The sequence below is a fragment of the Budorcas taxicolor genome, chromosome 2 (genome assembly GCF_023091745.1).
Source record: "Budorcas taxicolor isolate Tak-1 chromosome 2, Takin1.1, whole genome shotgun sequence".
NCBI classification, from domain to species: Eukaryota; Metazoa; Chordata; class Mammalia; order Artiodactyla; family Bovidae; genus Budorcas; species Budorcas taxicolor.
In genome coordinates this window covers 9,706,705-9,732,198 of record NC_068911.1, presented here as the reverse complement: position 1 = coordinate 9,732,198, position 25,494 = coordinate 9,706,705, and the positions used below count along the sequence as shown (strand labels likewise).

The window sequence follows — 25,494 nt, the reverse complement described above, 5'->3', positions numbered from 1 at the left end:
TGCAGCCGTTATGAAAAAATAATACAAACTCTTCTTAAAAAATAGATTACACAGAAAGAACCCAGAGGACAGAGCGGTGTGGGGAGGGGCAGGGGCTGCTTCAGCCACTGGCAAGGAGCCTGGGGAGAGGCCTGGAGGGGGTGCTGAGATGAACTTCAGGGGGCTGGGAGGCTGGGGGACTCTGCCTAACCACCCTCTGCAGCGCCCCCCAGCAGCTCTGGCCCCCGGACCACGGCTCCCCCCTCCCCTCCAGGGACCCTCCCTTCTCCCTGAGGCCTGGTACCTGCTTCCCACTAAAGTGGCTTCAATAAAGAAAGGAAAAGACCCAAAGTGAGTCAGGGCTGCTGTCTGGCCCCCGGGACTTCTGCCCCATGGGAGCAGACCTCTCTCCCTTTGGGGGTTTGGATAATTATCTATACCTGCTGCTACCCAGACAACCCGCTGGGGGGCTGACGGGCCCCAGACGCCCTGTCTGCTCCTGGCAACACGCATGAAGGGCCACAGTAGGGGCGGGGGGTTGGGGGGGGTGGCCTGTCCTCCAGCCCAGCCTCGGAGGAACTGCAGACGGCAGAGTGTGCGTGGGGGTGGGCCGGGGGGCAGGTGCGGGATGGGGCGCAGCGCACACGGGCCCTCCAGCTCATGCAAGGAGAGGCGGGAGGGGGCGGCCCCACCAACACAGAGGTAAGGCAGGGTGAGGTGATGGTGTGTGTGCGGCCAGACCAGCTCTGGGGCCAGGGGCAGAGATGGGGCAAGGCAGGGCCTGGCGCGGGGGAGGGTCTGGGTGCCCGCTGCCCCGGTGAGGGCGGCACACCCGGGCCGCCTCCTGTAAAGGAATCCGGTGCCGGGCAGATTCTCTGGAGGCAGACAGGGGCAGCCGGGGGCGCTGGGCTCAGTCAGGGACCTCAGGGTGGGCGGGCAGTCCGCTCTCGCCACGCCGGTAGGTCTCCCAGAAGCCCCTGTCCAGCTGCTCCAGCTGTGGGCCCAGCGGCAGGTGGCCAGCCAGGTGCATGTGGAGGGTCTCCAGCCACTGCTCCAGCTTCACAAAGGAGGGCCTGGGTGGGGGGTGGGGGGTGGGAGACAGGAGGCGGGGGCATGGTGGGTTCCGGCTCTGCTCGGGAACCGCCCCCACACACCCCGCCCTAAGCCCTGCATCCCACTCACCTCTTCTCGGGGTCCAGGTCACAGCAGCGCACGGTAATGGGGAAGAAGCTCGGGGGGCAGTTTGGGGGGCAGTAACGGTCCAGGAAGCCTCGCACATTGAGGCCAAAATCCATGGTGCGTGGCAGGTAGTCCGGGTCAGCGTTCACTCGCCCGATGATCTGTCCAGATGAGGCCTGGCAGTTACCCGGGGGGCCCTGGGGCTGGGTGCCACCCGGACGGGTTTGAGGTTGGGTCTGGCACCCGTCTGACCATGGGGATGCAGGCAGCGGCAGGCAGCCCGTCCCCACAGCCTCCCTAGCCTGGGGGCCCGGCAGGCCTCCAGCCTGCAGCTTGGAGCATGTGGGGAGGGGGCTGGACCCCGCTGCCGCCCGCCCCTGGGCCTACCTCGCACAGGACGATCCCGAACGAGAACACATCCACCTTCTCGTCATAGCTGCGGCCTGGATGGAGAGACCATGGTTGGCAGGTGCACAGGGCCGGGGATCCCAGCCAGCAAGGAGGCTGGGCCGGGGACCGCCCGCTGGGGAATGTGCTGACCCGCAGGTGGGGACCAGGAGGCAGATGCTAACAGCCTCCACAGGATCAGGCCCTGGGCTCTGACCCTACCTGGGCCCACCCAGGCTGAGCCAGCCTGCTGTGGGGGTGGTGGCTGGTGGCTGGTTGTGGGCGGGGGGAGTCAAGGTGAAAGCCCTGGGCAAGGGGTTCCAAGCCTAGCTCGGTCACTAACCAACTCTGTGACTCCAGGCATGTCACGGACCCTGTGGTGACCTTGAGAGATAACTGTGTCAGACCCTCAGAGCCTGTTGGTGCTACTGTTTTTGGAGAGAGAAAGAATTGATTTGAAGATATGATTCAAGATCCTGAGATGAGACCACCCTAGATTATCTGGGCAGGTTCTAAATGCCCTCCTGCATGTGTACTCACTCAGCTGTGTCCAACTTTTGTGACCTTTTAGACTACCGCCCGCTGGGCTCCTCTGTCCGTGGGGTTTCTCAGGCAAGAACACTGGGGTGGGATGCCATGCCCTCCTCCAGGGGATCTGCCTGACCCAGGGACTGAACCTGAGTCTTCTGCATCTCCTGTAGTGCAGGCAGATTCTTTACCACTGAGCCAGCGCGGAAGCCCCAAAATGCCATCCTAACTGTCTTCATGAGAGAGACTGAGAAAGAAGACATACAGGAGGAGGCAGCCACGTGGAAACAGAGGCAGAGATCAGGCCGATGTGGCCACAAGCCCGGAATGCCAGGGTCAGAGCTCAGACAGAGCAAGGAATTGACTCTCCCTTGGAATCCCTGGAGGGAGCGAGGCTCTGCTGGATTTCAGACTTCGGCTGTAAGCACTCAGTTTGTGTGCATCTGTTACAGCAGCCTCAGGAACTGATACAGACTCTCTGAGCCTCAACCTGCCCTAGCTGTAAAATGGGAACAATACCGTCTACCTAACGATGTTAAAGATAATCAGGACAGCCACTCTCACTGAATCCTGACTAGTTTACAAATATCCTACCCAATCTTCATGCCACTTCTTAAAGATAGGGACTCTTTTTGTTTGTTTTATTCTTCTTCTTTTCTTCAAGATAGGGACTATTAACCCCACTTTACAAGGGCTTCCCTGACGGCTCAGACAGTTAAGAATCCACCCGCAGTGCAGGAGACCTGGGTTCGATTCTTGGGTCGGGAAGATATCCTGGAGAAGGAAATGGGTACCCACTCCAGTATTCCTGCCTGGGAAATTCCATAGACAGAGGAGGCTGGTGGGCTACAGTCCATGGGGTTGCAAAGATTCAGACACGACTGAGCAACTAATGCTAACATTTTCACTTTACCAGTTATGTTATTAGGGGGTGGCTTATATTAACTTTGATCAGAGTTGGTGTTAAAGATGACCCTGAGTCTGCCTGTCCTGACCCTGGGTTTGCATGTCCCCTGCCTGTGGATGGAGTTTATCACCCCCAGTCCAGGCACACATGGGATCACTGTGTGACAGGCCGGAAAAAAGAAATGGCCTGGAAGAAGGGTGCTCTGTGGGAGGCCTAATAATGGTCCTGGAGAGACCCTAGGCCCTGTCCAGGGACCGCCTGCTCCTTGGACCCTTGGACCCTGAATGTGCTGCCTTTTATGGGACTTTGCAGGTGTCACTCAGTTACGGATCTTGCGATGAGGAGATGATCTTGGGTTAGCTAGCTGAGTCCTCTGATCACAAAGGTCCTTGTGAGGGAGAGCGGAGAGTCAGGGTCAAGGTAGGAGAAGTAACGGGACATGGGCGTCGGAAAGAAGTGCTTACACTGCTGGCCTTGCCGGAGGCGGGGCCAGGAGCCAAGGAGTGAGGCCGCCTCTGCAAACTGGAAGAGGGAAGGAAACAGATCCTTCCCACTCGAGCCTCGAGAAGGAACGCAGTCCTGCTGACACTGGACTTTAGCTCAGCGAGCCTGATACTGGGCTCCTGACCTCCAGAACTATAGGATAATTTGCCTGCGCGGTTTTAAATTTTTTGGGTGAAACTCAAGACATGTAGGGCTTCCCTGGTGGCTCAGATGGTAAAGAATCCGCCTACCATGTGGGAGACCGGGTTTGCTCCCAGGGTCGGGGAGATCCCCTGGAGGAGGAAATGGCTACCCACTCCAGTATTCTTGCCTGGGGAATTCCATGGACAGAGAAGAATTTCACGACAGTGGGCTACAGTCAGTCCTTGGGGTTGCAAAGAGTCAGACATCACTGAATGACTAACATTTTCACTTTTCACTTTCAGTGGGTCATACTCCCCTGACCAGGGATCGAACCTGTGCCCCCCTGCATTGGAAGCATGGAGTCCTAACCACTGGACCGCCCGGGAAGTCCCTAGGATGACTTGTGTATTTTAAGCCAAGTTGTGACAATCTGTTGCAGCAGCAAAAGCAAACTAATGACAGGACTTCAGGAGGAGGAAGAGGAGGCCAGGACTTCTGCCCCCTGCAGCTCCGCCTGGGACCGTGCGGCCCCGGGGATGTGCCCGGCGGGGCCCCTGACTCACCGTTGATCATCTCGGGCGCCATCCAGTAGGGGTTGCCCACCACCGTGTACCGCTTTTTCCGGTCTGGCTTCTTGAGGCTCCGCAGATCCTCAGGCTGCGTCTTCTCGTCCACCATGAGCCGCGCCAGCCCGAAGTCGGCCACCACCACGTTCTTGTTCTAGGGTGACAGGGAAGCAGGGCCGTGCTGAGACACGCTCCCGCCACCACCTGCCCACTCCCTCCTCTGCCTTCTGGGGGCAGCCTGTGGTCTCTCCATCACTGCCCCTTAAACCCTGGGCTGCCTGCTCCCATTGCCTCCCACTGAAGTATATCTCCCTGCCCCAAGTCTCTTTCAGTAAACCTCTCCTGATTGCCCCAGCCCCCACATCCAGGCCCTCCTCTGGGCCCAGAGCGGCTGGTGCAGCCTGGTGTGGCCCGTTCTCTGCGAAGGTCACCGTCCCAGCAGACCCCCAACCTGCTAGGAGTGTGGTGGGCGGGGGTCCCACTGGCCCCTCCTGCAGGCCTGCCTGCTCACCTCACGAACCAGGCAGTTGTGGGAGTTGAGGTCCCGGTGGATGATGTTCATGGAGTGGAGGTAGGCCTGAGGGTAGAGAGGCATGGAGATCAGGGGGCAGCTGCGCTGAGGGACCCAAGCCCCGCCCTTGTCATCCTCCGCAAGGCTCCCATCTGCCCCCCTACTGGGTTCCCTTTGTCCTCTCTTGAAGCTTCCTATGGAATTTAGGAGAATGGTAGAGAATTGTTTTGGCAGGGGTTGGGTCGGGGGGAACTGCAAAGCAAGGCAGGCGGGATCTTAGTTCCCTGACCAGGAATCAGGCCCATGTCCCCTGCAGTGGAAGCATGGATTCTTAACCACTGGACCATCAGGGAAGTCCCCTACCCCATGCCGCCCCCGAAATCAAAGCCTACTCACCATCCCAGAAGCAATGTCCTTGGCAAAGCTCACCCTCTGACTCCAGGGGTACTGGCTGTCCTGGGGGTGGGGGTGAGGGGGGAGAATGTCCAGGATGAGCCAACAGGGCCACAGGGACAGGACAGTGGATGAGAAAGGCAGGAGGGGGTGAGCGTCCTGTAGGGGCTGATGACCAGCCCCCTCACTCTCTAGGACACTCACAACTGTTCCCTCTACGGGGTGTGGGTGAACAATTCCAAACAATTTCCTGACAGAGCAGCTTTGAGATCAGAGGCTTATCCCCAGTGAAGAGCCTGGGAGACTGGGGTCCAGGGAGGAGCCACTGGGTCCAGGGTCCCTCAGTGGGAGCAACTGGGATGGGACGCAGGCGGGGGTGGGGTGGGGGCGAGGGTGTGGTTCTGCCCAGCACTCACCATGCTCTTGATGATGCCCCGGAGCGTGCCACCCTTGATGTACTCAGTGATGAAGTTGAGCCTCTTGTCCTTGTAGAGCACCCCGATGAACTTGAGCACGTTCGGGTGCTCCAGGCATCGCATGACCTTCACCTGGGAAGTGGGGTGTAAAAAGGCTGTGCCCCCATCTTCTCCTGCCACTGTCCCACCAGAAGCCGCCATGTACAGTTCCGAAGGAGGGGGAGTCTCCACACCCCACCCTCTCGCTGGGGGATTCTGCCACACCTGCCGCCGCCCCCCCCTTTGCTTGGGCTGCCCCCACCCCCAGGGCTGTCCCTGCCCCTCTTGCCCCCCTGGCGGTCTGTCTTCTTTCGATGAGAGCTTGAGCGTCACTGCCTCCCGGAGCCCTTTGCTACCCACCCCGTCTCGATGGGCAAGCGTGGGGCAGGCCCCTCACCCACCTCCTTGAGGAACGTCCGCTGGGTCTCCTCGTCGAAGCGGATCAGCTCCTTCATCACCATCACCTCGCCCGTCTCTCGGTGCGTCACCTGCGTGGGGACACACGGGGCACGGGCTCTGCTCCAGGCCGCCCCGCAGGAGGCCCACCGCTTCCCAGGCAGATGGACACACGGGGCCGGGGGCTGAGGCCTGGCTGGTGGACATGGGCAACCTGGCTGGTGCTTTTTCTATAAACCTGAACCTTCTAGGCTGGTCATTGCCAGAGAACATCAGAGGCAGGAGAGGGCTGGTCTCAAGAGTGTGGAGGGGGTAAGCAGCCCACGTTAGGCTGAGTAGGAGGGCCTGGGGGAGGAAGCCTTCAGGGTCAGTCTGGGCTGCCCTCCCATCCTGACTCTGAGAAGCCACTGTCCCAGGACCTCCTTCACGCAGTCTACCTATATACGGTAGCTAGCTCAACGAGGCCCAGGGGGAGGTGAGCCCTGGCCAAGGAGTCTGGAAGCCAGACACCTTTCCACTGTGGCTTCCTGGGGACACTGGTGGGAAGAGGGTGGAGGGCCAACAGGTCACCCTCAGACAGTCCCCTCCCTCCCTGGCATGCCCCGTACCTTGATGGCCTGGCCGAAGCAGCCCTTGCCCAACACCTCCCCATGGATGAGATCTGAAGGCCGGAAGATGCGGTGCGGCCGGCAGACCACACGGAGGGACTCGGAGCGACCCAGGTCCTTGCGCTGGGAGGCCGGGGAGCCCAGCGAGCTGGTGCCCGGGGACCTGTCAATGCTGCAGCTCCTCCTGGGGAGACACACCAGCACCCAGTGCCACCGGTGGCAGGTGGGGCCCTGGCCGAGGGCCCCTTCGGGGACGCCAGGCCTCAGCCCTGCCCCTTCCCCCAGCCTGCCATGCACCACCGATGCCAGTCCATGTAAACTGCCCATAGTCAGGAAGGGTGGCGCCGGGCAGCTCTCCGGGGCCATCATGAGACCCCTGCCCTACCCAAATGCAAGCACTCGGTGCCCTGTCTGGCTTGGACTTCCTGAATGTTCAGGAAGGAATGTTTGCCCTTGGCCTTCTCTGCCTGACGACCCTGGATCAGATGCTTTGTCTCCTGGCATTTGAGTCCCGGGCCCCGAGGTGCAGAGGCGGAGGACCTGCGCAGGATGCCTCTAGGTGGCCCTGCAGGGTGACCTGAGCTCCAGACGGGGGAGGAGGAAACACAGGCCTTCAAGGTCACTGCTTCTTAGTGTAAAGGCTGTCACCCCAGGTGTCCCCCTGACCAGGAGTCCTGAGCAGGCCCCAGAGTGAGTAGCATGAGAACCAGGCTGTCTCTGGGCTTCTTTGCACCCTTCACCTCCCTTTAAGAGGTGCCCCTGGCCCCTCTAGCCTGGACCACATCACAGCCCTCGGGCTGTCTCTGGTCCTGAGCACCTTCTTGCAAAGGGGACCAGAGTGGTCTCTGTGGGACACATCACTGTGCTGTGAGACCCTGGCCACCAGCTGCTGCCTTGGAGCCCACCTTGCAACACAAACCAGATGCCTGAGCACCAGGCCAGCGGCTCCTTGAAGCCAGGGCTCTGGTCTACCCTGGGAGCCCTGTCGCCCCCAGCTGGTGGTGCCACTTCCCCATTTCCTCCTTCTCATTCCCCTTCTTCTTCCCAGCTCCCTGCACCCCTTGCTGGCGTGTTCTTGTTTTTTTTGCAGGGCTGACTTCTCCATCAGACTGTGAGCAACTGGAGTGCAGGGACCGCCCCTCCCCACCCCCACTGAGGCCCAGCGTCAGGGAAAGTAACACAGAGCATCACGGTGCAGGGCTGACTTACAGCACGGGCTTCTGCCGGCTGGAGCTGCCTGCCTCCCCGCTGGGCGTGTGAGCCGGGGAGCCCAGGGGGCTGGGCTCAGTCCCCGGCCCATGGCCCAGACTGTCATGGGGGTCATGCTCCAGAGTCAGCTGGAGCAGGCGGCTGGTTTCCTGGATCAGCAGATCAATCTGGGGAGAGCAGGCATGTGGACAGGTGAGTCTCAGGTGGTGGGGAGCAGGCACAAGGGCACCACCTCCAACCCCGCTTGCCAGACCTGGGACCCGCACCTCGTCCAGGGGCACGTTCCGGATGGGCGTGCCATTGATTTCCAGGATCCGGTCCCCGACGTGGATGGAATTCTTCACATCCGGGCTCATGCAGCCCGGGTCCACTCTGCGGACACAGAGCAGTGGTCAGACCTCTGCCTGCCCCAGGGAGCCAAGGCCAAGGGGACCAGATCAGGATTACGAGGGCCAACCATGCTGTCTTGCGTGACTGGTGGGTGGCAGTTGTCTAGAACACTGAAGTCTGGCTTGGTGGGAAGAGTTCTACGTTAATTGCAACGCCTGCCATGGGTGGTGGAAAGTGCCATGCCCTGTGGTATCTGCCCCGCTATACGAGATGCTCAGGCTTCTCTGGTGGCTCAGATGGTGGGAAAGAAAAAAAAAAAAAAAACCCGCCTGCCAATGCAGGAGATGCAGGTTAGATCCCTGGGTCAGGAAGATCCCCTGGAGAAGGAAATGGCTGCCCAGTCCAGTGTTCCTGCCTGGAAAGTCCCTGGGACAGAGGAGCTGGCAGGCTACAGTCCACAGAGTTGCAGAACAGTTGGACACAAGTTGGTGACTGAACAGGAAGAGCAGCAACGAGATGCTCGGGGGCTCCTGTGCAACACAGCACTGTCTCTGCTACGGAGGGCAGACTTCTGCCAACTGCCTGTGATGCTTGGGGCAGACGAGTGTCAAGAGGCCTAAGAGGGTCTGGGCCCACTGGCTTCCTGCCTGACCCCAAAATGTGCCCTGCAAAATGAGCCTAAGGCTCCCACTCCCGAGATTGGCAGGAAGGGGTGAGCAGCCTTCCCTGAACCACAGCTGCAGGTGAAGTGGGGCTGGTGGCTTCCATTAGTCGGCCATGAGCTAAGTCACAGAATGGCCAGCTTGCCACACTCCTTTGCTTTTTTTAACTCCTCCTGAGTGTTAATGATCTGATTTCATTTTGTCCTCATTAAAGCTTTTCAAGGAATGTTTGCCTCTGCCTTGAGATGTGGAAGGGCTGGGGCAGGGGGATACGGTTGTGGTGGTGGGCAGAAGAGAAAGGAGACAGCTTTAAGAAAAACAGAGTCTTAACAATTTTTCAATTATTGAGAGTATATTCTCACATGGGGGAGCAGCGCTTCCTTACACAGGGAAGTCACCTAACAAATGAAGCAGGAAGAACAGAGCTAGAAAAATCATCACTCTGTAGCCATCACAGTAAAACTGCTACAGGGAAGACTTATCATGAAGGCGAGAACCATTCAGTGAAAGGTGGTTGGGGACAGGATATTTACAGACTCAAATCTCACAGACTACTCACTGGTTACACTGCAAAGGGGGAAAAAATCCTTTACAGCAGAGAGAGTAGATTGCATTTTAACCAAATAATCGAAGTTGACATCCCCAGAAAAGGGTGCACTTTACTGACCTCCTGTGTCTACCACTAAGATGCACAGAGGAGGAGACAGCATCATCAGTTAATGCGGGCAAAATGCATGACCTAAATCTAGGGAAGAGGAACCCAAGTGCGGGGGCGGGGGACATCCTCCTAAACGACTGACTTGCACTCTTCACAGATGTCAAGGGCATAAAGGACAATGGAAAGCAGAGGAACTGGCACAGGTTAAAAGAAACTGAAGACACTTGAGGACAGCATTGTGGCAACTGGCAAAATCCGAGTTCGGGTTGTATACTGGACAAAAGTATTATATTAATGGTGAATTTCCTAACTGTCATATAGTTGCACTATAGGATACAGTGGGCAGTAACATAAAGAGAATGTTTTTATTTTCAGGAGAATGTCTGAAGTATTTGGGGAAAGGATGAGTCAATGGTGCCTACAGCTTACTCTCAAATGATTCGGTAAATAACTGTGTATGAACATATACAAATATATATATATATATATATATATGTTGATACACCCACACCTAGATATAGATGAAAAGACACACATATCTCAAATGTAACAAAGAGTTAAAAATGATGAACCTAGGTAAAGGGTGTACACGTGCTAAGTCACTTTAGCTGTGTCTGACTTTGCGACCCCGCGGACAGGCTCCTCTCTACGGGACTCTCCAGGCAGGAACCCTGGAGTGGGTTGCCATGCTCTCCTCCTAGGGATGTTCCCAACCCTGTGATTGAACCCACGTGCCTTATGTCTCCTGCATTGGCACATCAGTTCTTTAGCATTAGCACCATCTGGGAAGCCCAAAAGGGTGTATAGGTATTCAGTACACTTATTATTTCAGCAATTTTTCTGTAAATTTGATATTTTTCAAGATAAAAATTTTAAAATAGTGACTATATTTTCACAGAGACTTCTTGTGGACCAGGTCAGTTCAGTTTAGTCGCTCAGTTGTGTTTGACTCTTTGCGGCCCCATGGACTGCAGCACTTCAGGCCTCCCTGTCCATCAGCAACTCCTGGAGTTTACTCAAACTCATGTCCGTTGAGTCGGTGATGCCATCCAACCATCTCATCCTCTGTTGGCTCTTTCTCCTCCCGCCTTCAATCTTTCCCAGCATCAGGGTCTTTTCCAATGAGTCAGTTCTTCGCATCAGGTGGCCAAATTATTGCAGTTTCAGCTTCAGCATTAGTCCTTCCAATGAATATTCAGGACTGATTTCCTTTAGGATGGACTGGTTGGATCTCCTTGCAGTCCAAGGGACTCGCAAGAGTTTTCTCCAACATCACAGTTCAAAAGCAACAATTCTTCGGCGCTCAGCTTTCTTTATAGACCAACTCACATCCACACATGACTACTGGAAAAACCATAGCTTTGACTAAACGAACCTTTGTTAGCAAAGTAATGTCACTGCTTTTTAATATGCTGTCTAGGTGGGTCATAACTTTTCTTCCAAGGATACGGCCTTAAAAATATATTTCCTGGACTGCCCTGATAGTCCAGAGGTTAGGACTCTGCGCTTCCACTGCGGGGGCGGGGGAGGGGGGGCCTGGGTTCAGTCCCTGATCAGGGAACTTGGATCCCGCAAGCCGCATGGCTTGGCTGAAAAACCAATAGGAAAGCGTGTATATATATATTCCTTAGACTCTCCATCTCCCTTGCCTGAGTCTCCTTCTCAAGTAGCGGGGAGGGTGGGGCAAAGATAAATTTAACTTCCCTTTCAATGCTGCTATAAACAAAATACACATAAACAAAATAAAAAGTGGCCAGCGAAGACTCTTCAAACAAACAGTTCAATCTGGCCAGCAGCCTTTGGGCAAGCTGGGCTGCTTTTGAGAAGGGTGTGGCCCCTCGCAGACTGCTGGGAAAGCAGACGCTGGCTGGAAAGAATGCTCGCCCAGTGAGGGAGGAAGGGAGGAGGTGTCATTGACTCTCTGTTCCTAAAATTCTGCCTGGCTGTCAGGGTCCAGCTGGTCCGGGAGTCTCCCTGTCTCTCTCACCAGTCCATCTGCTCACTTGCGTGCGGAAGGCAGCTGCGTGCCTGGCTGATGCTCCAGATGGGGCTGGAAACACAGCATCAAGTCCGGCCCCCTCCTCTCCCCCGCTACCCTCTCCCCTCCCGCCCCAACCATCTTCACTTCTCACCAGGCACTGGCCTGGTACCCAGCAAGTGTGTGAGAACTGTTCACTGACTCCCAAGGAAGGAGTCATCCACTGACTCCAAGGGGGTAGTTGTCCTACACTCAGGCAATTATTTCTCAAGGGTCCATGAAGGTCCAGGAGAAATCTTAGAAGGCTCCAAGGTATCTGACTCCCTCATGGTTTAGACAAAGACTACGAAGCTCAGAGGAGAAGGCAATGGCCCCCCACTCCAGTACTCTTGCCTGGAAAATCCCATGGACGGAGGAGCCTGGAAGGCTGCAGTCCATGGGGTCGCGAAGAGTTGGACACGACTGAGCGACTTCACGTTCACTTTTCACTTTCGTGCATCGGAGAAGGAAATGGCAACCCACTCCAGTGTTCTTGCCTGGCGAATCCCAGGGACGGGGGAGCCTGGTGGGCTGCCGTCTATGGGGTCGCACAGAGTCGGACACGACTGAAGCGACTTAGCAGCAGCAGCAGCAGCACGAAGCTCGGAGAGGACTAGGAAGCAGCTCAGTGTCGCACAGCATATGAGCCACTGGCTTGGCCCCTTAGCTTCCATTTCTTCCTGCATCTCAGCCCTTCTCTACATCCTTTGGAATTTTCTTTAGGGATGATCTGCTCGTATCAAATCCTGTTTTGTCTGCTTTAACATGTCTTTATTTCACCTTCATTCCTTTTTAAATTTTTAACTGATTTATTTGTTTGTTGTTTTTTGGAGCTGTGCTAGGTCTTCGTAGCAGTGCTGGCTTTTCTGTAGTTACAGTGCGCGGGTTTCTCATCGTGGAGCCCGGGTTTCAGGCGCTTGGGCTCAGTAGTCGTGGCTCCCAGGCTCCAGAGCACAGTCTCAATAAGGTGCATGGACTTAGTTGCTCCACAGCATGTAGGATCTTCCCAGATCAGGGATTGAACCCATGTCTCCTGCATTGGCAGGCAGATTCTTTACCACTCAGCCACCAGGGAAGCCCCTTACCTTCACTCTTGAAGGACATTCTCATCAAGTATACAATTCTGTTTTGTCTTTTTAAAATTATCTGGCTCTGCCTGGTCGTAGTTGCAGCATGCAGGATTTCTAGTTGCCTGACTAAGGATCGAACCCGAGCCCAATGCAATGGAAGCTTGGAGTCTCAACCACCAGACCACAGTCTGGTCTTTTTTTGAAGGAAATTTGTTTTTTCCCTATGGCTACTTTTAAGATATATATATATATATGTATGTATGTATGTATGTGTGTATATATATATATATATATATATATTTTTTTTTTTTTTTTTTTTTGCCTTTGTGTTGTAGTTTCACTAGGTGGGGTGGTCCATGGGTAGATTTCTTATTTTTCTGTTTGGGATTTACTGAGTTTGACTTTGTGGACTGACATCTTTTATCCCCTCTGGGAAGTTCTCAGCTGTTAAATACTGCCTCTCTCCCATTCTCTCTTCTTCTGGGATTCTAGATGGATAATTAGGTCCACTCACTCTGTCCTCTCTTTCTCTGCTCTCTCAGGCTCACTACTTTCTTACGCCCCTCTACTTTCTTAGTACACCTTAGCCTCTCTTTCTCTACTTTCACCTTGTGTTTCTGCTTCTCACTTCAGCTGTTTAAAACCCTGCTCTACTGCTAAACCTGTATTTCACTTCTAGAGGTTCTATTTGGTCCTTTTCCGCACTCATCCGCTCTTTACTCACTTTTCCCAAGCATCTCTCACTTATTAAAACACATGGAGTAAATAGGAAAGAAAGCACAGGGAGTGCGCTTATTTTGCATGGCTTCTGATAATCTCGCTGTCTGCAGTTTCTGTAGGTCTGCTTCTGCCCCGTTGCTGCTGTTGGCTTGCGCTCACAGGGCCTTGTTGCCACACGTGCTCTGTGGTTTTTGACTGAACGGCTCCTATTCCTTGGGACACTCATCTCAGGAAATTCTCTGAAGCCTGGAGGTGGGTTCCACCTGCATCTACTTCTGTCAGGGCCTAGGGACGTTCCCAGTGGAGAAGTACTTAACTTTTACAATTTCTCCTGGAGGCTTTTTGAACCACCCAGGCTTGTCAATTTGGTTGGCAAACCCAAGTGTTTGAATTCTCCAGGGAGATTCCCTCTCCCCTTCTGTTCAGGTTCAAATCAGTTTATTTTCCAGTTCTGGGAAGGAGGGGTAGAAATCGCTGGTGGAAGGCATGGTTTATTTCTTGTTCTTCCTGACCTTGAGAGCACTTTGGTGAGGGGTCGGGGGGCAACTTTATGGAGAAGGGATAAGTGTCTCTTATTAGACTCACTTTCCTAGAGCTAGTCACTTGGGCTTTGAGAGATGCTCAGCCACAAGAAGACATCAAAAGTGAAACTTCATTCCCCCGATTTAGATTTGCCCTCAAGGTATGGCTGCCTTCCATGCTCTGCTGACACCCTCAGGCTCCCTTCTTCACCTGTTCCTGACCTGGTTACTTCTCTTTCTTGTTCGGTCATGCAGTAAGTAAAGAGAACATTTTAAATATTTTATCTGGCAATTGTTACAGATTTTTTCTCTTGGAGGAATGACTGGATCAGACAGCTGGTATACCAGGTTGTTGGAGCCGGGCTCCATCTGGGCTCAAACTTATCCGTTCTCAGTCCCCGCCCCAGAGTCAGCCTGCCCACCTAAAGCATCCGTGCCCACAGCCACACCAGCTGGAGCCTTCGCAGGCCAGCCACTCACCCCTGGACGCGGACGGTGTGAGAGTGCTCCGTGCTGCAGCCCGGCAGGCCGTGAGGGGGGTCGATGGAGACCGAGAGGCCACGTTTGCCATGAGCTGAGGCCGGGATGGAGACTAGGGTGACCGTGTGGGGCAGGTGGGAGCCAGGGGAGTCGGGCAGAATTTGCTCGATGACGGGGGTCACCACGGTCTGGTAGTAGCAGTGTCCACTGCAAGAGCCGCCGGTGGCGGGGACCCAAAGAGTGGGAAGAGAAGTGCATCAGGGCAGCCAGCAGCATCAACCCCCCACAATCCCTCAGTCCCGGGCTCTTTCCTCCTTCCACCCTCCCCTTCCTGCTCCCCATGGGAGGAGGAGGGTCTTGGCTGCTTGGTGGGCTGGGAGCAGGCCCTGCCCCTCTCTGGGGCTCAGTCATTCTGGGTTGTCTACACTGTCAGCTGGCCAGGATGAGGCCTGGGGATAAATCCCATTTGGGAGGAAGTCATTAAAAGTCCATTTGGTAGCCTCAAACGCCATGCTGCCCTCAAATCCAGCTTTATCAGTGCTGCCACACTAAAGGATTTCTCTGATCTTTGTCCTTAGTTCCTGGGAAAGAGGCTCTAAATCCTCAGGAGTGTGTCTTCTTTTTTCATGAGCCCCCTCAACCCACACTTGAGCTAATGTTTTTGTGTTTGCTTTTATCTGTTTTTCTTTCTTTTTCAAAATTTCTACTTATTTTAATTGGAGGCTAATTACTTTACAATATTGTGGTGGTTTTTGCCATACATTCACATGAATCAGCCATGGGTGTACATGTGTTCCCCATCCTGACCCTCCCACCCACCTCCCTCCCCATCCCATCCCTCAGAGTCATCCCAGTGCACCAGCCCTGAGCACCCTGTCTCATGTGTTAAATCAAAATTTTTATTTATTTTTTGTCTTTTTTTGAGTTAATGTTAGTGAGCCAATTCAGGTGGGGGTGGGGTAGGCGTAGGCTGGTCACCAGAAGGCTGGTCACATGATGAAAGGCTGCCACTCTGATCCAGTCTGACCTCAAGGAGCCCAAGTTCAACCCCATGTCCAGTGATTCGGTCAATTATGCCACATAATGACATCCTAATAAAAACTCTGATGATGCTGGGGAGAACGGATCACATGCCTGATTCTATGAGCGGAATGCATGGAAGCGCTGCATTCCAGACTTCCCGGACCTGGCCCTTTGTGTGTCTCCACCTGGCTGGTCCCGATTTATAGCTTTTCAGTCTTGCCTCCTTTGTCATAGATTAATTGACCATAGGTGCATGGGCTCATTTCTGGGTTTTTATCCTGTTCCATTGATCTGTATTTCTATTTTTGTGCCACTACCATACTGTTTTGATGACTGCAGCTTTGTAGTATAGCTTTTAATAAAAACTATGATTGTGGTGCTCTCCTGAGCTCTGTGAGTCACTGAGTGAAGTATCAAATCTGAGGGGGCTGTGGGGATCCCTGAGTCTGCAGTCAGTTGGTCAGAAGTGTGAGTGGCCTGGGGACCCCTGCACTTGGGTCTGGGATATGGGCGGTCTTGCTGGGGATGAGTCCTGAGCTTACAGGGTCAGTATTCACGCTGGTGCCAGAGTTGCACAGCAGTGATGTCAAGAAGAGAGCTGATGTCTCAGGCTTCCTCCATCTGACTGCGGTGTCTTATTTCCCAGTGGTTTCTGCACTGTCACCATGACCGCCCCCTCACAGAAAGGGGAAGGGCCCTGGCGTGGGAGACCTGGGGGCACACCAGAATCAGGGACGGGTTGGCACTCACCAGTACAGCTTGGAGTGCTCCACCAGAGTGTAGGTGTCCCCGTCACCGATGAAGGTTCCGCATGTGAGGCAGATGAAGCATTCGGGGTGATATTTCAGCTCCCCAGCCACCTGGAAGCAAGTTGTGTGTGTGTGTGTGTGTGTGTGTGTGTGTTGGGGGCCGTGCAGGGAGGGGGACCACAACCCAGCTCAGAGGTTCCTTTAGCCCCTGTAGCTTCTCCCCTTTGCCTCCTCTCAGAAGGGCAGCCCCAAACCAACTTGGGGGCAGAGCTGGCTCCACAGATGGGGACTGAGGGATACAGACAGACAAACAGGCTCAGGAGGCACCAGGGAATCAGAAAACCAGTGAAAAGAAGAACAAGAGAGATGATGGGAGAGAGATCTGGGGCAGGGAGTAACCTGTGAACACATACACACACCCACCAGGTGAGGTTGGGGGGCGAACTTACCATGACCAGCCCCTTGGTGATGTGCTCTGAGCATCCGTGGCAAGACTCGCCATAGCGGGCCCAATAGTCCTTCTTGCAGAAGAGCTGCCCATCCTTCTCGTAGTACTGGTGCGAAAGGGAGGCACTGCATTCGCAACACCTGGGTGGAAGGGGAGCTGGGACTCAGAGGGGCCCACCCTTTGCCCCCACACCTGGGCCCTGCCAGTCCACAGGCAGCATTAGAGAAAGGTGTGTTCTCTGGATGGAGGCAGCCTGCTCTGGGCACAGGGCTTGGCGAGTGGACTTAGGGGTGGATTTGGTGACCACCCCACTCCTTCCACCATGGTCCATTGGCCAGAAGCCTTGGTCCTGCGTGCAACCTCAAGTCACAACCCCCGCACCCCCACCACAGCAGTTCTGCACCCAGAGTGTCTGGCCTGCCTGCTAGCCCCGGGGTGAGAAGTGCTCCTCATGTGAGGCCCCCATCCCCTGTCGTGCACGGAAGAGGGCCAAGTGTGGGCAGAAGACTTACTCTCAGGCCCAGGGAAGAACCTGGGAGCCCAGGACTCAGGCTGCAGGGGGCACTGGAACGAACCGTGAGCCCCACTCATCTAGTCTAGTCTGCTTCTTCTCCCTCCCTCTCCTCCCATTCCCAGCAATGAGGAGGCTGCTGATGTAAATGGAGGTGACTTTTTGGAGCTGTGAAGACCTACTAAGTGCTCGCATCTTCCCATTAAAAAAAATTTAATTGGAGTATAGCTGTTTTACAATGTTCTACTGGTTTCCGCTGTACAACGTGAATCAGCTCTAAGTATACACATATCCCCTCCTTCTCGAGCCTCCCTCCTACCCCCCCATCCACCCCTCTAGGTCATCACAGAGCATCAAGCTGAGCGCCCTGTGTTACGCAGCAGCGTCCACTAGCTATTTGTTTTACACATGGTTGTGTGTATATGTCAAAGCTGCTCTCTCGCTTCATCCCACCCTCTCCTTCCCCGGCTGTGTCCAGTCATCTGTGTCTCTATTCCTGCCCTGCAAACAGGTTCATCAGTACCATTTTTCTAGATTCCACAGATAAGTATTAATATATGATATTTGTTTTTTCTTTCTGACTTCACTCTGCATGACAGGCTCACTTCTGGCTTAAATTTGCTTAGTCCTCATAGGCTACCATGAGGCAGGCATGGCTATCCCCATTTCTAGAGACGAGGCAGATGAACTGGAGAGGATCTATTCCACCCAAGGTCATACAGATGGGGAGTGCAGGCCCCACAAAGACGCTCCCAGTTGCACTAAGATACAAGGCAGGAGTTCAGCTCAGTGTAGACCAGTCAGTCAGCTAAGACAAGGAAATCTCCTGGCTTCCTAGACTCCAGCTAGCCCCATGGGTGCTGTCGGTCAGAGGAACAGGGTTTGGCATGAGGAGCAGGGAGGCCTGGCTGGTGGAGCCCCTGAAGGGCAGGTGGGGGGAAATGATGTAGAGGTTTCCTCCTAGGCACAACTCCACAGGCCAGGAGCTAGAGTGACATCGCCTGGCTTCTTTACGCTCAAGGGTCCTGGTGGGGTGGTGACCAGCAGCCCAGCTAAGCCAGGGTGAGCAAATGCAAGAATGGACTCTGAGCGACCGACAGCCCCTCCACCCTGGGTACAAGCCCTGCTGGGTTCTGTAGAGCTTGACCCGGGGTCCTGGCATGCACAGGTATGTCTGAGCCTGAGGACATGCCATGCAGAGAACTGCTAGGGAATCCGTCCAGCTCTGCTGCTATCTGGGTGCTCTGCATGATGTGTCAAAGTCACACAGGGATAGAAGGACCAGGCTCAGAGCTCCTAGCTCAGTGGGGGAACAATCTAGGAGGGAGGAGAGCAGGAGACACTGGGACTGGGTCAGAGAGCCCCGTGCTCCAGGCAGCTGGGGAGGCCTCCACTCTATTGTAGCCTGCAGGGGGGCAGCACTCATTGACTGTGCTCCCTAACTGCTCCTGAACGAGGCAACTGGCGAGGAGGTGGGGGCGGAGGAGGAGGAGGGAGGGGACAGCAACCAGAGCCCTGATGGGACGCTGTCCCTTTAAGAGGATCCAGCGCGTTCCCAGCTGTCTGGAAGCCTGAGGGGAGGCTGCTGGGGACCACAGCTCAGGGCTTTGGGTGGGGGCGGGTGGCAGAAGAGCACAAAATGCCCAGGTTTTGAAACCTCCAATGGTGCGGGGTGGGCAGGGAGAGCTCCTGGAGGCGGCGCTGGGATGTGGGAGGAGGCGGCGGCGGCGGAAGCGGCTGGATCAGAGCCATGACGTCATCGGGCGCCCCCGCGGCCCTTCCTGCCCCGACATCACGGCCCCTGTGGTGGGTGGACGTCTACCGCAGGGTGGGCGACGGGCAAGGAACGCACCGAGCCAGGGGGCGGGAGGGCGCCCCAGGGTGGGGAAGTCCCTAGGGGAAGTCCCTAGCGCAGCGCCCAGGGGCTCTAACCCAGCGCGGAAGGGAAGGTGCGCGGCCTGAGAGCGGGCTCCGCACGCACCCCGACCCGGGAGTCACTGCGCCCTTCCACCGCGTCACGGGAGTGTCCCCGCGGGAGTCTCCCCCGACTCCCGGGCGGCTGGACGCCCCCTCCCCCGCCCCAGTGGGCGGGGCGGCGGCGGCCGCCTTCCTCCAGGGCAGACTGCTCTTCTGCCGGAGAACTACTCCTTGGCTCAGGCGCACACAACACTGCAGCAGCCCTGGAAGACGCGACTGTCGATTCACTCAAGAGCTGAGAGTGCAGTCAGCTCCCCAATAACCACTTCCTCGCAGCCTGCTCCGATGCCCCCCGCCACGGGCTCCCCAGGCTGCCTGCATCCCCCCAGCCTCTGCCGTTATAACCTGCCAGCTCCCTGAGGTCCCAGGCCAGGCACCTCTAAACGGTGTTCCCCCAGGAGAACAGAAGTGTTTCCTGTCCGACGCCATCAGCCTGGAGCAGTTCTCATCCCCCAGCGTCCTCGGGACCGCTCCCAGGAGCCTGGGGCTCAGCCTCTACCTCGGCCAGAGGACCTCCAACTCAGAGAGCGGACCCAGCCTAGGGTCACACAGCGGCTTGGTGGCTGGCCCCCTGGGGCCTCGGTGGACTCTGCTGATGGCAGGCACACAGGAGCCCCTGACGCTGGGCATCCCCTCATCCCTCAGGCCCCTATCTGGGCAGGAGCCAGAGGAGGCAGGTGGGGCAGGTCATGTCCCTACAAAGGTGTCCAGAGAGGAATACCCAGGATACTGTACCCTCCCCGAGAGCAGGCGAAGGCACAGCCAACCTTGGGCAGGAGAGAAGGGCATTGGGGGTGGGGTGGGGGTGGGGCTGAACAGGCCAGGCTGGGAAACCGGGATGACCCCCTCAAGGAAAGGGCAATCCCTCCCAGGGGTGCCCTCTGCCCAGAATCATATTTCTGGATACCAAGGGTGCAAAAGAGCAGCTGGGGGACCAGCCTGATGGGAGCCTGTACCAGAAGGGCCAGGGGCCGCAGCCTCGGCCTGCTTCCCCTAAACAGGCAGCCAACAGTGACCAAGGAGTTTCACTTCTCATGCCCCAGAACCCGGCCTCAGGTGGGTCTGTCCCACCGTGGCCTCCGGCCCCAGCCAGCCCCAGCCGGCCCCAGCCCTCACACCGCAGGCCCTGCCTGAGGCCTGGGACGGGTCAGGAGGGGGGCTTTCCACTTACTTGGCCCTCCTGAGAAAGACGCGCCGTCTTCTCAGGGGGGAGGCCAGCATCCTTCACCGCTGCCTGTCTCTGTGGCCCTGGAGGCTGCGGGGAACGCAGGGGTGGGCCGACAGAGCTGCTTCCCCGTCCACTCCAGGCTCTGAGGATTGGAGGCTGCTGAGGGAGGGGCGAGCGTGGCCACGAGGCAGGGGAGGAGGATGCGGAGGTGTGGGCGCTGGGGGACCTGGTCTTAGCTCAGAACAGGAAGCAGCTGAAGGCCCTACTGCCTGGGCTCTGGTGCAGACGGGAGGCCTGGCCGCCACCCTGCCCTCAGCTCTGCACATCCGAGGAAGGCACCCTCCACGCCCCTCAGCCTCTTTTCTTTTTGGCCTCACTGCATAGCTTGTGGAATCTTAGTTCCCTGACCAGGGATCGAACCTGCACCCTCTGCATTGGGAGTGTGTGTGTGTGTGTGTGTGTGTGTGTGTGTGTGTGTGTTCAGTCATATCTGACTTTTTGTGACCCCATGGACTGTTGCCTGCCAGGCTCCTCTGTCCATGGAATTTTCAGGCAAGAATTTCCTTAAATTCTTGCCATTTCCTCCTTCAGGGGGATCTTCCCGAACCAGGGATCAAACCCGTGTCTCTTGCATCTCCTGCCTTGGCAAGCGGATTCTTTACCACTAGCTCCACCTGAGAATCCCTCATTGGGAGTGTGGCATCTGAACCACTGGACTGCCAGGGAAGTCCCCCTCGGCCTCTGCTTTGACAAAGGCTCCGGGGACTCTCTGGGGACAGGGAGCAGCTGCTTCTTCCGGTGCTGCCCCCAAGAGAACAGAGGCTGACTTCCACGAACAGTCCATCCTCCTTCCCTGAAAGTCCCCTGAAGACGGGGGCGCATCCCAGCCTGGGCTCCAGCCCCCAGTGCCAGCTGCGCACTGAGCTCTCGCCCTCCGGGCCCCACCAGCCTCCAGGGAGATGTTACCAGAGTTACGGCAGCCTCGGGGCTCCTGCACCACACTTTTCTGAGAATGGACCTCCTGGAGGCAGCAGCTGGGCCAAAGGAAGCCTGGACCACCCGGGGCCTGGCCCCAACCTTCCAGGAGGCTGGGACAGAGAAAGGGGTGGGCCCTGCAGTGACAATGACACCTAGTGCTAACGCCAGAGGCATTCCATGGGCCCACAGCAACCCTCCCACTGTGAGGCCTTGAAGCCCAGGGGCTGGCACTTCCAGGGGGCCCAGCAACCAGTCCCTCCTTTATGAGCTGCTTTCCTGTCATGGGCGTGAGGACTGGCAGCCTTAACCAGACTGGGGGCTGTTGGGAAAACCACACAACGTGGGGCCCGAAATGCTGTGGGAGTCACGACTCTTACTGCCTGTGGGCCCCCGCCCCATTGTAGGAGCCTTCCCTGTGGCCCCACCACACCATGGACTAAACCCAACGTGCCCCCTCCCTACTGTCCCCACTTGGGGTCTCCCTCCTCTGCCGGTGAACAAAGCAGGGACCCCTCCCAAGTTGGGTTCCACGTGTCCGGCCCCACTCTGCCCTTCTGTGGCTTCTGCAGGTGCGCTCTTGCCCCACCCCATGTCTCCCAAGACTCTAACTCCCTCCCTCCCCACCCCACACACAGGGACCCCCAAAGTTCTTCCCTTGATTTCTCTCAGCCTCATCTCAATCCCCTCTGCTGGCCCTCAGTGGGCTGATTTCTCTGAACTTTCCACCTGGGACTGGTCTCAAATCACCTCGGCCAGCTGTGGGCAGGGCAGGGCCACCCTGGTTAGCCTACTGCTTCTCCAGCTCAACAAGGACAGGGCGTGATTCATGGCCAACCTGGCCCCCAGCTCCACCAGACCCAACGGACCACTGGTCTCCTTTGCACCCGGGTGTGCGAAGTCAAATGGCTTAGACTGTGCCTCTGCCACTCACCAGCCCTCAGCTCCTCCCCCATCATCCCTGACTTATTCAACTCTGCAGTGACTTGGAGTGAGACAGATACAGGTTCGAGTCCCAGCTCCGGCTGTTGCAACTTTCGGCAAGTTACTTGATTTCTCCGAGCCTCTGTTTCTAACATGGAAATTGGGCAAATGATAGTATCTCCTACAGTTATGGTGAAGGCTTGAGGACATGACATCACAGGAGTCACTGATGAATAGTGGCTAACATGACTAACCCTTGCCAAATATTGTCCCTTTCAGATCTGAAACTCCCTCCGCTCTGAGTCACTGTCCCAGGTCGGGTCTTATGAGCACAGATCCCTGAACCACTGTGACAGCCCCTTCCCTGTCACGTGGCCACCATCTGCCCACTGGAATGGCACTTTTCAGGAGCACTCCCACCCACAACCCTCTTCTGCTTCCTGACACTCTCCGCTGGCTCCCTACTGCCTTCAGAAGCTCCTTATCTTGGCATTCAGGGCCCTTCACACATCAGTCCTAACTCTGCCTCCTCATCACATCCCTCGACTCCCTCTGTGCAACCGGATGAGCTGTTCCCATGCCTCAGCTGCTGGCAATGCCCCCCTTCCCTGTCTCCATGCATGTGGTTTTCTCTGCCTGTTCAGAGCTCCGTTCCTCCTCGAAGGCCTCCTTCTGAACACCTGATTGGGAAGCCCAGGACTCGGAACCCACCTCTCCTCTGGGCTCCCCAGCCAATGTTCATTTCACCCCCGCGGCTGTGTGTCTTTGGTCAAGAGAATTAACCATTCTGTGTCCCAACTAATGGAGACCACACGTATCCAACAATACAGAGTCCTTAAACCAGTGTCTGGCCCTTGCTAAAGTGTAGAAAATATTAGAAATTATTTTTAAAACAGAAAAAAAAATCCTTGTTGGCGGCTCCCAGTGCCCAAATTTAACCCTTTGTTCAGCTAGCTGGTGGTTGCCCTGACCCCAGCGGGGCCTCCCCAACTTTACCTCCTTTCATTTTTGGTGCTTTTCTGCCTGAACTCTGCTGGCCACTGACTGGGCCAGGCCCTGTCACCATTCATTCTACCCTCTGCACCTGCTGGGCTCTCTGTCTGGAATTGATTCCTACCACACTTCTCCACCTGCGAAATCTCCCATCCTTTGGACCCCAGCTCTGGCCCCACAGAGCTCTCTAAGGCTCCCCCCGGCCCTGTTTCTCAGGATGGTGCTAACGGATTGCTGGGCCACCTCTGCGTCCCCACGTGCACCGCCACAACCTTGATCCTAGTCTCCTATACTTGAGAGTTGGTGTCCTGGAGGGAAGGGACTGGTCTTACTGGTTATGCATCTTTGCAACCAGCCGGGGGCTCATCTCCTTCCAAGGCCTGCTTGGTTTCCCTCTTCTCCCTGAAGCACCAGCATCCAGAAGGTAAGGGTAGACTACCCTCCACTCCCCCCACCTGCCAAAGTGCCATCAGGCCTTGGGATTATCAGCATAAATGCAGGTCTCTCCTTTTCTCTCTTCAGAGGTCTAGAATGACAAAAAAGAGAGGCCTCCAGGGAGCTTCTAAGCCAGATGCCCCATTTGACGGATGGGGAAACTGAGGCCCAGGACCAGAGAGAGATCCTCGTCTCTGGCAGGCCTTCTTTCAGGCACCCCAGCCCCTGCCAGCCTGCCCTACCTGAAGCAGTCTGCGTGCCAGTCAGCATTCAGGGCCTGGAGGTACTGGCCATCATAGATCCTCTGGCCGCAGCTCGCACACACGGGCAACTCGCTTCCTGCAGGGGTGGAAAGGGTGTTAGGAACCATACTCAGGAGGGGTCGTTTGCTGTAGGCCTGGCCTTCCTTGCTGGACCCCACGTACACCTCCACAAAGCCCCCTGTACACACGCAGCGCCCAAGCTGAGCAGTGTCCGTACAGAGCAGGAGACAGAATGAGAGTTGCTGAGTCCATGGCTCAGTCTCCAAGGCCCCCTGGGCCTCAATTTCTCTCTGTAAGCTGAGGAGGAGGTAGCAGAGGCCCACCCCCCAGCAAGAGCATTCTTCAGCTCAGGCTCTGGCAGTGTAAATGCAGAGAAAGAAAGCAGCATGATTTAGAAGGAAGGCAGTGGCTGACACTCTCGTCACAGCCCCTTCTCCTCTCCTGCCTGCCCAGGAAGAGGAGCTCTTTCAAAGGGCAGGGCCTGGACAGCGCTAAGTTGGTGTGTCCTGTACTAAAGACCCCTGGAAGGCTTGGCTATGCCCTGGCCTCACAAGGGGCCAGGGCCTCAGGGCTGAGCTCCCAGATACCTGCTCCCAGGGAGGCCTGGCACCTCTTCAAGCTGGGCCACTAGGCATGCTTAGTCATCCTTGGGGCCTGGCACCCTTGGAGCAGGGTGGGCCCTGCAAGATCTCCCAGCTTGCCCCTTCCCATTGCACAGATGGGGAGATTGAGCCCTGGACAAGATAAGGCTTGCAAGGTCACCAACCAGGCTCCAAGGCCACAGCCTGCCCCTTCAAGAGGACTCAGGGACCTAGGAGCTTCCGTAAGGTGGCTCCAAGTGGGCCTTCATGGACCTGGGGGGAGGGCAGGGCTGGAGGAGCTGGCAGAGTAGAAGCTTTGTTGGACCAGGTGGGCCTATGAGATGGCTCAGAGGAGGAAACCCAGGAAAGGAGACACTAGGGAGGGAATCATGGGGATCTTCGTACAGTAACTGTCCTGCAAACCCAAGCCTTGGGCCGCAGTAGGTGAAAGGGACAGAAGAAAGACTGATCATCCTCCCAGTCAAGACGGACAGCAGGCAGTGGGTTTGGTGCAGGGAGCGGGTGGGGTGGGGGCCGCTGCCTACAACAAGCTTCGGCGGACTCATATCTCTGCTCTGCCCATCCTGCCCGTAGATTCCCAGGCACGCCAACTATGCGGGGGCCAACTGTACAAACAGGGAAACTGAGGCCCAGAAGGTAGCGCCTGGCTCAAGGTCAGAGAGCCGGCCCAGACTTGGGGCTGCTATTTGGACCCAGGGCTGCGGCTTTCCCAGCGACTCTTTCTTCCAAGGGCCGGTTAGAGTCGCGATAAGGGGTGGCCCAGGGCGAGCCTGGGATGGACACAGCACGCACGGATGGAGGCCAGGGCTGGGTGGGCTGTGCCCGGGCTTCCTCCGGGGTGGTCGGCGGTCGGAGGATGGGAGAAGGAGGGGATGAAAGGGAGGAGGGGGCCCGCCGCCAGCGAGGGGTGGAGGGAGCATCTCACCGGGGCCGAGGAGGGAAAAACGGGATGGGAGCTTTCCAGGGAGGGGCCTGCGGGCTTCTGAAGGACGAGCTCATCCCGGACGACACAGGGGCGCGGCCTCGCCGCAGACCCGGCCTCCGCGGCGGGCAGGCCCGGCCCCCTCCCCGCGCCCGGCCCCCCTTGCTTCTCCGTCTCCCCCCCAGCGCAGCGTCCCCGCCCGCCCGGCCCCCAGGTCGGCGCCCCCGCGCCCCGCGTCCCGCGCACCTTCCTCTCCCATACGTTCTTCCCTCCAGGTACAACAAAGTAGCGTCAACCTCAT

General features: G+C 56.6%; 1 protein-coding gene across 1 annotated transcript; it reads right to left on the bottom strand.

Annotated features, from left to right (window-relative positions):
* Positions 1-34: 34 nt before the first annotated feature.
* LIMK1 (LIM domain kinase 1) lies at positions 35-25,494 on the bottom strand. Its single transcript, XM_052659738.1, has 16 exons — positions 25,440-25,494; positions 23,649-23,745; positions 16,425-16,563; positions 15,977-16,086; positions 14,204-14,410; positions 8,012-8,117; positions 7,746-7,912; positions 6,537-6,720; positions 5,934-6,020; positions 5,494-5,625; positions 5,081-5,140; positions 4,685-4,750; positions 4,171-4,327; positions 1,546-1,601; positions 1,162-1,319; positions 35-1,052 (listed from the first exon to the last, which is right to left on the bottom strand). The coding sequence occupies exons 1-16, from the start codon at positions 25,492-25,494 to the stop codon at positions 890-892; spliced, it is 1,944 nt and encodes a 647-aa protein (XP_052515698.1). The 3' UTR covers positions 35-889.